The sequence below is a fragment of the Sceloporus undulatus genome, chromosome 7 (genome assembly GCF_019175285.1).
Source record: "Sceloporus undulatus isolate JIND9_A2432 ecotype Alabama chromosome 7, SceUnd_v1.1, whole genome shotgun sequence".
NCBI lineage: Eukaryota > Metazoa > Chordata > Lepidosauria > Squamata > Phrynosomatidae > Sceloporus > Sceloporus undulatus.
The window spans coordinates 30,522,798-30,537,632 of NC_056528.1; the positions used below are offsets into that span (position 1 = coordinate 30,522,798).

The 14,835-nt window shown below is 50.3% G+C and overlaps 2 protein-coding genes across 3 annotated transcripts in view; one reads left to right on the forward strand and one right to left on the reverse strand.

Moving 5' to 3' along the window:
• The window catches only part of DGKK (diacylglycerol kinase kappa), a 45,386-nt gene extending 41,422 nt beyond the window's left edge, over positions 1–3,964 (forward strand). For both annotated transcript variants that reach the window (XM_042480195.1, XM_042480196.1), the window contains one exon: positions 249–3,964. In XM_042480195.1, the coding sequence (XP_042336129.1) occupies positions 249–323 (75 nt within the window). In that variant the 3' untranslated portion in view covers positions 324–3,964. The remainder of the gene's footprint in view (positions 1–248) is intronic.
• A 390-nt stretch (positions 3,965–4,354) lies between these two features.
• On the reverse strand, positions 4,355–12,937 carry CCNB3 (cyclin B3). Its single transcript, XM_042477812.1, has 12 exons — positions 12,850–12,937; positions 10,817–10,932; positions 10,015–10,098; positions 9,622–9,752; positions 9,087–9,204; positions 8,580–8,678; positions 7,716–7,808; positions 7,385–7,522; positions 6,392–6,547; positions 5,962–6,111; positions 5,293–5,423; positions 4,355–4,656 (listed from the first exon to the last, which is right to left on the reverse strand). The coding sequence occupies exons 2-12, from the start codon at positions 10,907–10,909 to the stop codon at positions 4,587–4,589; spliced, it is 1,263 nt and encodes a 420-aa protein (XP_042333746.1). The 5' UTR covers positions 10,910–10,932; positions 12,850–12,937; the 3' UTR covers positions 4,355–4,586.
• Positions 12,938–14,835: the final 1,898 nt, after the last annotated feature.

A 14,835-nucleotide genomic window follows, 5' to 3' on the forward strand; every position in this document is an offset into this window, starting at 1 on the left:
AGAGTGCCCCCTGCTTGCATTCAGGGGAATAGCCACACCTGGGCAGAGGTGTCCTCCAGCGTCCGGTGTTTCCCAGACTAAGCCTTGCAAAGGGTCAGTGGTGGCCCTAGGGATATCTCTGCACAGGGCTTTTAAGTCCCAAGCAACAGATCATTTGTAGGGGAGAGTCCCTTGTGATGGATGGGCTTCTGCTCTCCAGCAACCAGACCAATTTTCTCCTCTTCTTCTTTCCTCTTTTTCCATCGCAGGATCTTGGGATCTCAAAAGTGGGCCATCTGAAGAGGATTCTCCAGGGAATTAAGGACGCCACCAACCAACTCTAGAGAAGCTCCTCTAAACCGAAAGGAGGGATTGGGAGCCTCGGGGCACCCCTTCTTCTTGACTGCCACCTCCCATTTCCATTGGCAGCATCGGGCGGCCGGTCGATGGTGGGCAGGAGTGGATGGGGTGGGCATGCGGATACACTTGACCATAGGCCTGAGCCAGGGATCCCCGGGATCGTCGCGCCAGGAGCGTCTCCCATGCATCCCTCCATTGCCAAGAGTTTACATCTTCATCTTTGCCAAAGATTGTGGCTTGGCTGTTTTCTTCTGTCCCCCATTCTCCCCAGTTCTCCCCTTTCCTCCTTGCCTGCCTTCCCAGTCTCTTTTGTGGCCGTTCCTGTGGTTTTGGCTCACGTGCTTGAATTTGGCTTCACCCGGAGCAATTCATGTCCATCCGTCTGTCTCGGTGGGGCAGCCTGGGTGTCGTTGGAGGTCAGTTCCTGCCATTGGCATCCCCTGAAATGGTGGCCTTTGGGGCTGGGGGGCAGCCAAGATGGTGGGTAGGCTGCAGGGAGACCATTGAATTTCATGCTGTGGGGGTTGCATTGTGGTCCCAGCTGAGGAGGCTTGCACAGTTTCCACTGACCTGAGTCCTTAGAGGGACTCTTCTAATTCATTTATGTCTTTAAGCTTTGAGTCCAGGGAGCTGGAGAGGAAAGCTTTGGGAGTCTGTGATCCGTTTCTTAGGAGGAGTGCACAGGCCATGGCTTGCAATGGGAGAACTTATGAGCAAGGAAGAGAGCCAAAGGCTGCATCTTTAATGGTAGCAGCAGCTCAGGAGGTGCCAATGCAGCAGGTATGGCAGCCCTTTCTGCTGGTTTGCTGCTAAAGCAAGGGCAGGTGAGGTATGGCTCTCCAGGTGCCGCTCCCATCATTCTACATTAGCCAGTGAGGGATGATGGGCATTGTAAGCCTAGAGGAGGTGTCGGACCATGAAATCCCCACTCCTAAAGGAATAAGGATGGATCCTGGAAGAATGAGGGGCAGTGAGCAAAGGATGATGCCCATGGTCTCCTCAGAGAGGTACCGGGACCCATGTCTTCTTCCTTGGCTTCAAAGTTGGTTTGGTTGAGTGCAAGGGGAGCAGATGAAGTGGCACCTTGAACAAAAGTATTAATTCCTCCCACCGCACAAACCATTGCAGCTGCAGATCCGAAGAGCAACCCTCGACCTCCGTTCTGCAGTATTTCAGAATCTGGAAATATATATAGAGAGATTGGTTTTAACTTTTTTTTTTTTTTGCAAACAGTTTGCTAAATTCTTCCAGACTCTTCCCTTACAAAGTCCCAAAGGTTCCCTCAGTCACCACAAAATGTTGAATTCTTTATAAATGCTGAGATGGGACAGGAAACCCAAGACCCCAGTGGGGCTTCTTCGGGGATCTTCCCCAAATACACAAAATGGAAGTCCAAGTGGCCCCATTGCTGTGACCTCTGCTGCAGCCCCCTTTCTGCACCGGGGGTCACTTTGCACAGAAAGCTCCCCACTTCGCCCCCAGCTGCTGCTTTTTCTCAGGGGCAGGAGAGGCGGGGGGCTTCCTTCTATCGATCCCCCTTTGCAGTCCTTCCAAGCTTGCCTTCTTTGCCACAATCGATCTAGCTTTTCTCCCCATTGTGCTTGTTGAGAATGTAAATAGTTTGGAAAGAAAGAGAGATATTTATTTAAAGATTTAATGTATATCTATATAAAAGCTTAATTTATTTTTCACCTATGTTGCGCAAGAGCACTTTGAAACACACACACGCACAGAGAGACAGGTGCCAATGGCAATGGCATGACCAGAGGGCTGGCCAGTCTCCTCTGGGCTGGACCAGTGGACGGTCCATCTAGAGCCGCACTCGGAGGTGCAGGAGACCCACAAAAGCAACAGCAACAAGCAGCCATATAGAGCAGCGTTGGTTGCAAGTCCAAATGGCGATTTTACTGGCTTTGCTGCAGAAGATGGCAGTCGGCCAGTTTTGCACCGGTTTGGACAGCTAGCCGAAACTGTGATGGTCCAGCACTGCTTTCTCCAAGCCAGAGGGCATGACTACATTGTGTTTGTCTGATCGTAGCAGCACCCAGCTGAGCTTCTTGTTCCTGCAACAGTGGATGCTGAACAGCTTTCTTATGTCCTCTGAAATGCGAAAGGCCAGAGCTGGCAGTTGGGTTCAGGAAGCCAGGCGCAGGCTTGGAGAGATGTGAGCAGCCACCTCTGCATCTCGAGAGCTGGCCAGTGCTCCTGGGAAACCTTCCTCAGCCTTAGGGGGTTTTGTGGTGTCGTCCCTGGAGGGAAGGGGACCTGGGCAGGCGTCCAAGCCCAACACTGGACTATGCAGATGGGAAGCCAGGACAGCGGAGCAAAGGAGCCATGCACCTCGTCCCTTGGTACCTGCCATGGGGCAAAAGGGAAGAACAGACATCTTCTCGATCTGCATGCCATGTGCACCCTCCTGGGGAAGGCTGTTTTTGGGGGGGGCCAGTGTAATGTATCTCCGTGTGCTTACTACAATGATTGGCTTTTATTGTGATGGTGGGGAGAGTTTGTGTATCTGTATATAGGCCTTAATCTCGTCCCACCCACCCCAGCCCCTGTAACTGCATGGCTGGCTCAAGCAGCAAGCCTCTCTGGGCAAGGTGTTCTTACGGAGATGGAGCCAAAAGGAGGGGATGCCAGGGACCGATTCAGTTTGGTGTTCAAACAGAGTCACCAAGAAAGTATGTAGGAGCATGCATTTACCCCAGAGAGCAAGGCAGTTGCCACTTTCCTTTAAAACAAAGGGGCAAAACAGCCTGAGATCTTGTTGGACTGCACCTCCCATCAGCCTTGCTAAGGAATGCTGGAAGCTGGAGTCCAGCAACGTCCAAAAGGCCACACTTGGTCTCCTCTTGCTTTAAAAGCAAAAGAGGAGCAGGTTTCTAGCTCTCCTTGCAAGTAAGACCTGGGGATTTTTTAATGGGAAGCAGCTGCCATGCTCCGATTTCCTTTAGGCTTGGCAGCCTTTTGGCTCTGATCTCTGACCCTGCTCTTCATTGCCATATTTCTGCACTGCCGACGTCTGTTTCCCAGTTAATGTATTTTTGCAACAACCCCATGCGATGAAGTAGGGCAGGGAGGCAGGCTGGGATCCTTCTTTCTAGGACTGGCTTTATCCAAATCCTTGTACAGTACTTTATTCTGTATGCCCTCCTTTTCGGATGGCACAAAGGCACCAATTGAGGCCCTGAGCCTGGCTTTTCTCAAGCCCCATCTTCCCAAACTCCTCGCAATAGTGAAGGAAAAGAAGGATCTGCCTCTCCAAATCCCAAGGAGCCAAGCCTTGCTCCTCCAGCAAACCTGCCCCTTTTCTAGAACAGCTGCACGACAGAAAGCCAGAAGTGAAGCAAAGGTACTCGACCTGCTGGGTATATGTTTAGCCAGTGAAATAGGCAAACCCAATCTATACTACCCCAAACCAGATGCTGGGAAACAGATGGGGGGAAAGGTATTCAATTGACAACCCACTTCCCCACCTGGATGGGAAGCAAAGGGGCAGATCTGGGAGAGGGGAGTGTTGTGGCTTTGGACATGACCAAGGGGATGCCAATGCCTCGCGTAAGATGGGACCCATTGAAATTTTACTTGCAGAATCCAGACACTGCAATTACAAAATAAACCTGGATTGGCTCACTGAATGAGTCCTCTCTCCTTTCTCCATCCGTGGTCTGCATTCAAGGGGGGGGGGCAATCCTTGAAACTGCATAATGTATAATTAAAATTGCATAATTAATCCAGGCGTCAGGGAAAAGGAAAAAATATGCACCCAAACCATCCAGGTTTTTGGACACAGATCCAACAAGATCCATCCCCAAAGTGTCCTGACCCTTTCCAGGGAGGTTAGCAAAGGGTTGACCTGTAGCTATTTGGAGCTTCAGAAGGGAAACCTGTCGTAGGGGCACCGGACGCGAGAAATAGGGCAGCTCCCTAAACCCTGCCATGCTCCTGTGCCCCCCTCCAGGCAGTTATGATGACAACAAGGAATACTTTTAATTTATTTTATTGAAAGCTCTTCTAATACTTCAAGCAAACAGATCCCTCTCTGAAACAGTATTAACTTTTCTTATTTTCCTTTCCCTCTTTCCCCCCCCCTCAATTTTTTTAAAACAATAAAATGAACACAAATACACATTATATACAGGCCTCCGAGGCTAAAAGCACACTTCTATTTACAAGTGTTATGTACACTGCGGCTTCTCTGCAGTGGCGCCTTGGGCCAGGGGCTCTGGACCCCTGCCTGGCCAGGGCTAGCTCTTTAAAGCCCCCTCCAGCTCCATCATGTCCATGGGAGCCATTTTGGCCACCTCAAAGAAGACCCTGTAAGGCAAGGAGACAAAGAGAGAAGCATTATGGATTTCCCTGGACAGGAAAAAGAGAGACAGAAGGGACTTGGCATACTCTTCTCCTCTCTCCCCCAAACTTCCACAGTGTGCTTTGCTCCCCAAATCAATCCCATAGACTCAGAGTTGGAAGGCCCCGCAAAAGCCATCTATCCAACCCTTTGCCAGTGGAAGAAATCCATAATTAAAGCATCTCTGCAAAGGGATCTTCTTTTCTGGGCATTTATACCAGTTCCAAAACCAAGTTAGCACAGAGAAGTAACAGCACGTGGTTTAATGTTATCTTCATCCTTTAACAAGCATGTGCGCCCTGAATTTTCTCAACTTATATATACTGTCAGAATCAGTCAACACATAAGTAAAACCCACTGACTCAATGGATCTACCCCAAGCAGGCTAAGCAACAGTTCCCAGGCCTCTGCATTAAATACATTACACAGCTCCAGTATTCCTACATTTCTCTCTGTTCTATATGTCAAAAAAGCCAGGTCGTTCTCTCTTATCTTGGGCAAGAGGGCATCTAATGACCTGTGTGCAAACACGCTCATGATGGAGTAATGTTCACACATGCCGTGCTCAGATGCTCAGAAAGGGGTGGGAAGGGTGGTCTCACCGGTGGGAGTACTTGCTCCGCACGGCTTTGAGCCTTTGGTCGTGGCTGTAGGTCAGCAGGAAGTTGAGCCTCTTCACCAGGGCAGGCAGCTCCTCAGCTTTGTAGCCGCTGTAATACTCCAGCGTGGGATTCTGCAGCAGAGGAGAAAGGAAGTGGCCATCTTGCCCAGTGAAAACACACCCGGAAGCCCCAACTTTTAATTCCCCAAGAGTGGACTCATTGACTTAGCTGTCTTGCCTGGTTTCTCAAGCTAAGCAGGGTCAGTCCTGGCCAAACCCTGGATGGCAGACTCCACCAAGTGGAGCTTGAACAATCCTGCAAGCCAGCGTTGGCAACCAGGGGCTGAGATGGACCGCACCAGGGACGTACTCAGTGCCAGAGGAACTTCCTGGGCTCCTAAGAATTGCCAGACCAGCCACAACCATGGGTTCTGGCAGCCTCCACAAATGGCTCCCTGCACCTTCCAGGAGTTGTGCAACACATTGGCCCAGTTCTTCCAGCCAAAAGAAACCATGACCATCCAGAGCAGCATCCCCACAGGGTTTGCCAGCTGCTGGGGTGGAGGCTGAGATTTTGGGGGGCGTTCAGGGGGACAGTGAACAGCCTTGACTCCCTGACCCAAAGGGGCCACATCGCCTCCCAAGATATGCTCCAAGGCTGGAGACTCACCCAGCCGCCGAGCTTCTTCATCTTGAGAGCCAGGAGGAGGCAGCTGGCGGCCAAATGGGAGGCGCTCTCCTGGACGAAGTTGTATTCCTGCAGGGTCAGCTCACAGATGAACCGGGCCAGGGTCAGGGTCTCCATGTTGGCGTGGGCACACTGCGGGAAAAGGGGAGACAGAAAAGACAACATGAGAAACGGGGAAGAGGCCCAGGCGGCACTTGGAAATGCAAGGAGGCATCATGGCATATAATCATAGAGTTGGAAGAGACCACAGGGGCCATCCCGTCCAACCCCCTACCATGCAGGAACTCTCACAAGGCAAACTCACCTTGGATAATAATCTAGGCAGCAAAAATCCCATCCCAACCTTTCACGATCCCACTCTGGGCCCCAGGCTCACTTGTGAGGCTAGCCTTGGCCTCTGGCCTCAGCTCACCTTGGCAAAACGCCGGAGGAAGCGGTAAGCAATGGGGATGTTGATGTCAAAGTGGAGCGTCTGCAAGATGCTTATTTCCATGGCGAGGAGCTCCTCTCTCTTGTAAGCGTCGTCGCAGATGTAGAGGAAGTCATCCACGCAAGGCGGGCAGCGTTCCTGGAGAAAGGGAAGAAAACAGACCAGATCTCAGAGTCCTGCTGTCTCAAGGACTCTGCACCCAGGATTGACTGGGAGATGGCTCCTCAACCTGACCCCATAATAAGACAGGTAACGGAGGTTCAAGGATGAGCGCAATGGTATAATGTGTTCTGGGAGGGCCACAGTCCTTAGACACGCAGAGATAGGGAGACCTCAGTGGGTCTAGGTCTGACCTTCCAAGAATTCCCCAAATGTCTATACCCCTCTTTACCCATGACTCCTTACCCAGGACAGGTGGTTTCCCAGTTTTTCTTCTGCCACATCCACCCCCATGTCTCCCCTAAGGTTTAGTCAGGGGCACTAAGAACTCCATGCTGGCAATATGTTCCTGCCCCTTTTCCTTTTGGCCCCACTCAGACCCTGAAATGTGCCCCCCAAGAACTTCAAGCCAAAAGAGAGACACGGTCTGACATCTTATGCTGGTTTTTGAAAAGGTACCAACGCTAAAAATTTGGACCTAGAGGCTTAGGAATCTGAAAATGCCATCATGGGGCTTTTGTCAAGGCAGAGGTGCCCCTCCTCAAAAACAAAAGATGTTTCTCAATGGGGATTAAGAAGGCAGGATGTGGAATCCTAGAGATAAAGCCCATGCTGAAATGTTTGTGCAAGTGCCACTCTTATGCCACCAGTCCAAGAACTGGGCAAAGGCTCCTGTGTGCCACGTTCAGCATCATGAGCCTCATCAAGATGGTGGAAGAAGGCACAGCAGGTCCCCAAATCCCGCCAGCTTGGCCCATTACCAAGTCACAGCCAGTTTCTCTACTCAAAGAAGCCCCCATGGCTCCCAAATCTCACCTCAAACTTGGAGGCGATCAGGATGGCCGTGCAGCCGATGAGCTGCAGCTTGTCCCGCATGGAAGTCACCTTGACCAGGTAGTGATCCATCAGCTTGACTGCCAGGTAAAGAGTCTCATGGGTGAACTCAAAGTTCTCCTGAAGGAGGAGGGAACAGCATTAAATGGAGCAAGGCAGGGGAGAACAATAAACTACACATGCACCAATTAAAAGAGCACATAAAACCCATCTGTACTAAGGGAGTCCGTGCTTGGGACTGCTTCGGCCCTGGAAAAGCCAACAGAGGCTATGAGTCCACAAATGTTGCAGGGAAGGTGTGACCAGGACTGACCTGCACCTCGACCATCCAGTCCACCAAGATGGCCCTCATGTCGGTGGTGATGTCGGGCTGATTCTCCATGTAGTCGGGGAGCAGGAATTTCTCCTGCAGGAGAAGAGGAAGAGAAAGAGGACCATGAGAAAGGTGCAGCCCAAAGGTCTTCTTCCCAATGGCAACCATCTTGTCCCGGGAGGACCAGCCAGGAGGCCAACGCCCTCAGCATGACCAGGGCTGAAGGTGGTTCTCTTTGGTCACCCAAATTATCCCAGTTGCTGCTGGGAAAACAGTAGCCAAGGCTTCTGGAAAGGAAAATGAATTCTCATGAATAGAGAAGAAATGGGGGAAACACCCAACCCATCATTTCTTTAAAAATGGAAAATGCAAAAATTGAAGACAATTAAAAAAATAACCAGACTATGGAATATTGTCCTTTACAGCGAAGAATAAAATACTGTAAAGAATGTGCTCCCAGAGCTATATCCCCCCTAATTTCCCCCCCTAAAATTTATGTCACAGGAAGGCTTTTATGTAAGACATAAATATGCAGCAATTTCTGGCCTTGGTTTCCTTGTCAGTTTTCTTTTTTAAAGGAAATTGGTGTTTTACATCCGCTTGAGACTGTTGAGAACAAGAAGAGACACAATCATTTCCTCTGTATTCCTAACGTTGACTGTTTTCACTGGCTTCACCTGCTCTTCATAACCTGAGAAAACCAAAGGGATTCCTTACAGCAGAGGACCTTGCAGCTTCATTGTGATCTCAGTCTGTAATTTTATGCCAAACGTTGTGCCCTTGGGACCAAACAAAACTACACATAAAGTCCAGATTTCTTAGGTTTCCTGGCAAAGCAAGCGACACACTGGAGGACAGAGCTACCTCGCGTTCACGCATGTAGATAAAGATATCCTTGGCGTATTCGGCGCTGGCATAAGGGTCATCCAGTTGCCCCTTGTCGATGTCCTCAATTGGCGTCACCTGCAAAGGGATTTATTTTCAATTAAAGGAAGGAAGGACGGACGGATGTGATGCCATGAGGCCAAACACACAAAGCCACCTCAAGCAACTGAGAGGGAGAAAAGCAGGTAAGGTTAAAATGGAGGCATAGGCTTAATTTCATGCTCAACCAACTCAATCCCAGGCCTGCTTCACAGTGAAGGAAGGACCAGAAAACTGGGTTTTGTTTGTTTGTTTGAAATCCCCATAAGACTCAGTATCTAGCAGCCGCATTTCAAGGGTCCCATCATGTGGAGCTCAAGCCTTGGCAGTTGCTGCCCTCGCACAAGAGCCTTCCTTCTGCCCTTTTGTTAAAAGAGGCCCTCTTGGCATGGATCCCACTATGGCCACCGCATCCCAGAGCCACAGAAGATGACAGACGCCCCATACCAGCCCCTCCGGCTCCTCTGCCTTCCAGGAGGGATCATCGCTCTTGGCCAGGTCCTTCTTGACCTCAGGGTCGGATGGAGCGGCTGGAGGGTCCTCAGAAGGAACTCTGTTCAGGGACCTGGAAGAGGAAGGCGGAGATGAGAGAAGGAACCGGAAGATGCAAAGGGAGTGTGGCGCATGCATGCACATGTCGCACTTCCAATTTCCCCCTCCCAGGGATCACTATCTCTTCTGCATTCAATATGTAGTATTCATTTTCTGTGAGTTTTAAATCATGTTTTAAGCTACCGTTGGAAAAAAAATGGGTTTTAACTGGTTTAATGCTTTTTAAAAACTTCTGTATTGGTTTAGAGTTTTAATTTATATTGTGTGCTGCTTTGAGTCCCATTTGGGAGAAAGAGAGGTGGGAAGCTTCCTTGTCTATGGGGAAGGGACACACATCCTGGGAGCTGTAGTCCAAAGAAGCATCCCAGGCCCATGGGCTCCAGGTGGGCTCTCTGCTTTGCAGGGTTATTGTATGAGTCCCCCTCCTCACTTTTTCAGGTTGATCTCATTGTTCTTGGCAATAGCTGGCAGCACCCTGGTTCCCTTTGACACCTTCTTGGCTGCCCCCTTTGCCATCTCTGGTGCCTCCTTCTTTCCCAAAATATGCCATGTCTTGTGAGCCTGCAAGAGAAAGCTGGGATCAGGGACCCCTCCTCAGAAGAAAAGGTGGGTCCTGCTTTTAGGAAAGGTAGGGTTGCAGTCCTCACTCGCCCCAGGAAGAAAAGGCAGAGGAAGATCCACCTTTGTAGATGCCAGGGGATACAAGGCAAGGCACACAGGAGCAGCCTCCCTCCATAGGTCCAAGGCCCACAGCACTGTCAGAAAAGGGATTGCTTGCCATTTAGCCCCCATCCTGCCTAGTAGGAAAAGCGCCCATACTTACGTTGGTGATATCCCCAAACACAGAACGCTTCTTGGGTGCCCCTTGGGGAGAGGAGGGGGACCGCTTGACCTGAGAACTCTCCTCCTGGAGAAGAATGGAACCGGGGGAAAGAGTGTCAACAGAGGACAGGGCACCCAAAATGCCACCTACGCCTTCACCCAATCCGCACTTAGCGCTGGAGGCTGGTCCTTCTCTGGGAAGAGACAGGGGCCAGAGGATGTAAATCTAAGGGCACCAACCAAGCCCTAGCCAGAGCCACTGCCTTCCTGTATCCTCCTCCTTCTCCACAAACCAACCACAAGTTACACACCTCCCAAAATGGGGAGGATCTGTGCTCTTCCAAATCTGAACGTTCTCATCTGGTTCTCCAGAGCAATGTGTGTCGTCACACACATTCAGAGAAGCACAAGGCCCAAAAGAGAACCTTTGCACACAGAAACTGGCCCAGAAGTTTCCAGGACTGGCAATTTATCCTTTTGGAACAGGAAAGGGAAACGGTCTGGCAGGAGCCCCATGGAGAAGCAGGTAGGCAGCCACACGATGACTGGGCAGTGCCCACCCGCTTTGCTAAAGCTACTAGATTTCCCAAAATGATACGTTCCCAAAATGATGCAGGAAGGTAGTTCCGGTCCCAGTCACTTGCTGTGCTCTCTCTCTTTCTTCTCAACCATCTCCTGCCCACCTTCCATGCATCACAAAAGCAGCAGCCTGGCTGCACCAGGGGAAGGAGGCGAAGGTGCCAAACACACATGGCAGACAAGGTGGGCATGGCTTTGGGGGACCGGGCAACACTGAGACCCACCTTCTCATCCTGGCCGTTCTTGACCATTGGGACGGCTCTGCCCGGCCAGGACTGCTTGACGCTGGCGTTCTTGCAGTTGCGCGGAGGAGGCATCCTTCCAACCTCCGGAGGCTAACCTGGCAAAGGCAGACACACAACGTTTGATTAGTTTATTTATCCTGCCGTACGACTGAAATCAACAAACCAAGGTTTAAAGATGAGAAAAATAATCTAAACGGGGTAAGAGCATATTAAGCAAATAATAAAACGAAAGCCTTTAAAACCAGACACAAGTCGGAACGAACTGATTAGGCCCCAAAGACTTTCCTTAGTGCCAGAGCGAAGGCAGTGTTGGCACCAGGCAGGTCTCCAAGGGAAGGGATTCCAGTTGGGGACCATCGCCAAGAAGCCCCCCAACCCTGCCCCACTAGCGGAGGACAAAGGGAGGACACCTAGCAGACCTCAGTCTTCGGCTGGAAGCCCAACCATATATCTCTGCCTTTTCGGCCTGAAGCCCAATAACTGAAGGGGCAGGCAGGAACAGGTCAGAGCCAGAAAAGACCCCAACGGCCTTCCAAAACCCCTAAACCAGGAAAGGCTGCCCAGCAATAGCCCAGGAGTGAAGGGGACACATATGGGGTCCCCAGACCCTCCAGGTCGTGCCCTACATTCCGCAGGAGGAATTCCAAAACGTCCTCCATTTTGAGCACGACTGACAGGCCCACCGTTCCTCTTTGGGGAATGCATGGACGGCCATCTGCCAATGGGGATGCTTTGATGGAGAGTTCCTGCATGGCAGAAAGGGCTCTCTTCCGGTTCTATGATCTACTTGGCAGCTTCTGCAATTCGGAGGATAGGACGGGTCCTTCAAGGCTGCATCCACACTGGAGAGATAACCTGGTTTGGCACCGCTTTAACTCTTTCAGGCTCAAGGCTATGGAATTCTGGGAGTTGGAGTTTGTTGTGGGGTCCAGAGCGGGAGTTTTAATTGTATTCCGGGATGCACTGAGTTCCAGTTTTGGGGGGAAAGCAACATACAAATAAATTAATAACGACAATGATAAGTTATATATACATCCAGCAGTGGTTTGAGCGTTAGACTACAACTCTGGAGGCCTGGGTTCGAATCCCGACTCTGCCATTGGAAAGCCATTGGATGTCCTTGGGCAAGTCACACTCTCTCGGCCTCAGAGGAGGCCAGGCTATTGCTAATAATAATTATTTAATTATTAATGGCTGTTTTAATAATCGATATCTCAGTTGCATTTTGTTATTACTGATGGGAGGGTCAGGGTTGCATTGTTGTTATTATACGGCGTTGTATCGATATTGTGTTTTATAATGTATGCATTTTAATGTAAGCTGCTTGGGTCATTTGGAGGAGCGGGATATCAATAGGTATTATTACTGTTATTATTGTTATTAAGGCTCTTTTATTGAGAGAGCTGGGACAAGGAGGAGCAGTGTGGCTCCTGAAGCACCATTTCGAGTCCTCCGAGGACCTTGCAAACCCAGAACGAAGGCGGAAAAGAAAGCAAACGTACAGCAAACGCAACGCAGCTGCAAATGAATCCTATGCAGGGACTCATGGGAGGGTTTGGGGACGCCCTCCATTACTTCCCTCGAAGCATCTTCTACGGGTGTCCTCCATTTCCCCTGCGCGCCCTCCATCCCACCCTGGAGCGTCCTCCATTTCACCTACATGTCCTCAATTCCCCCCCCAAATAATTTCCCCCGAACGCCCCCAACCCATGGAGCGTCCTCCATTTTACCCGTATGTCCTCCACTTCCCCTGAATGCCCTCCATTTCCCCTGAATAGCCTCCATTTTACCCAAAAGTCCTCCATTTCCCCTGGATCATTTCCGCCTGCATGCCTCCATTTTACTTGAAAGTCCTCCATTCCTCCCGAATAATTTCCTCTGATGTCCTCCCTTTCCCCTGAGTGTCCTCCATTTTCCCTTCATGCCCTCCATGTCCCCCTGAAAGTCCTCCATTCCCCCTGGAGCGTCCTCCATTTCGCGGCGCCTCTTCCTTCCTTCCTTCCTTTCCTTACCTTCCTCTTCTGCAGCCGCTCCTCCCTTGCTTTCTTCCTCCGCAGCCTTGCAGCAAAGTGCGAATTTCAAAATCGCCACCTTGTCGGAGGGCGGCCATGGATTGGTCCCGCGGCAGCCAATCGCAGAGCAGCAAAGAATGCCGTTGCTAGGATTATTTAAAAACCGGATCCGGCAGCCAATAGGAGAGCGGCAAGCCCGGGAGGGGGCGTGGCCAGGAGGAAGCCTTGGTGAGGGAGGGGCCATGCTTCCTCCCTCGCTCCTGATTGGACGGAGGGGGCGGGGCAACGCGGCCTCTTCGCCAGTAAGCGACCCGGGCCGCGCGTGACTGACAGCTCTGGAGCGATTCCGCCGCCAGGGGGCGGGAGAGAGCAGCGCCTTTGGGTTCAATGGAGTTTTCTTCCTCCAGAGATAAATTGGGGAAATAATGCAGCTTTTTGGCAAAGCAGGAGAAGTTACTTTTTATTATAACTTGTTAACGTTTTAATGTATTTTTGATTGTCCATCCATGGGACACTAAACACACTTCACTTTCAACACAATAAATGCAATAATGAATTGTTTTAATTGCTTATGTGATTTCATTATAGTGCAGTTGGGGGGAGAGGGAAGTGATGGGGGGCAGTTTAATAGATAGGGTACACTATACGATATTGTAAGCTGCCTCGATCCTGCAGGAGAGCGGCATATTTTAAAAGTATTATTATTATTATCATTAATGTTATTGTTATTTACACTATATTTTCAACACAATAATCTTCAGCACAAATCTCAGTTCTCCTCCTAAAGGCCTTCTTCTCTGGCTGTGGGGTCTCTTGGGGTTCTGTGTTGGCCCTTATGCTTCTCAACATATACAGTACATGAAAGCGCTGGGAGGGTTGTCTGGAGTTTTGGGGTGCGGTGTCATCAACACTCTCCTCCTCCTCCTCCTTCCCACCCCAATCCAAGGAGGCTGTCCTGGTCCTAAACCAGTGTCTGTCTTCAGTAATGGACTGGATGAGGGCAAACCAGTTGAAACTTAATCCAGACAAGACAGAGGTGCTCCTGATCAGTCGGAAGGCAGATTGGGGAATAGGGTTCCAGCCTGGGTTAGACGGGGTCACACTCCCCCTGAAGACACAGGTTCGCAGTTTGGGGGTACTCTTGGACTCAGCTTTAAACTCGGAGGCCCAGGTCTCTGCTGTGACCAGGAGTGCTTTCGCACATTTAAAACTTGTGCGCCAGCTGTGCCCATTCCTTGAGATGCCAGATCTGGCCACGGTGGTACATGCCTTGGTTACATCCTGTTTGGACTACTGTAATGGGCTCTACATGGGGCTGCCTTTGAAGAGTGTTTGGAAAATTCAACTGGTTCAAAGAGCTGCTGCCAGGCTGTTAACAGGCGCCGATTACAGAGCCCAAACAACTCCCCTGTTGAAACAGCTTCATTGGCTGCCAGCTTGTTTCTGGGTACAATTCAAAGTGCTGGTTATTACCTACAAAGCCCTCCATGGCTCAGGTCCACACTATTTGGCAGAGCATTTCTCCTGCTATGAACCGGCCTGGACTCTAAGACCCTCTGGAGAAGCTCTTCTCTCCATCCCAACACCTTCACAAACACGGTTGGTGGGGACAGGAGAGAGGACCTTCTCGGTGGCTGCCCTTCCTAGACTCTGGGACTCCCTGCCCAGCATTATCAGAACGGGCAGGTGAAGACCTACCTGTTCACACAGGCATTTAGGGAATTACTATAAGGACAGGCTGGGATGTTCGATGTTGGACCAGTTTAAAAACTCTTTCCAATGTACTTTTTATTTTATTGTACTATTTTTTTAAAATACTATGAAGCCACTCTGAGTCCCAGACATTTTCCTGGGAAAAGAGCGGGATACATATAAACAAACAAACAAACAAATTCTTCATTGCTCATCTCTCACATCCATCCATTGTTCTTCTTCATTCGGAATCAAACCTTTGAGATTGCTATTACAAACCATGATATATCTGGC

Bases quoted from the DNA above. Each gene is read 5' to 3' on its own strand.
- CCNB3 (XM_042477812.1), bottom strand. From the start codon at position 10,909: ATGCCTCCTCCGCGCAACTGCAAGAACGCCAGCGTCAAGCAGTCCTGG. The intron at 10,099-10,816 runs GTGGGTCTCAGT...ATTCTTCTCCAG, and splicing joins AGAACGGCCAGGATGAGAAG to GAGGAGAGTTCTCAGGTCAA. The intron at 7,523-7,715 runs GTCAGTCCTGGT...CTCCTCCTTCAG, and splicing joins ACTGGATGGTCGAGGTGCAG to GAGAACTTTGAGTTCACCCA.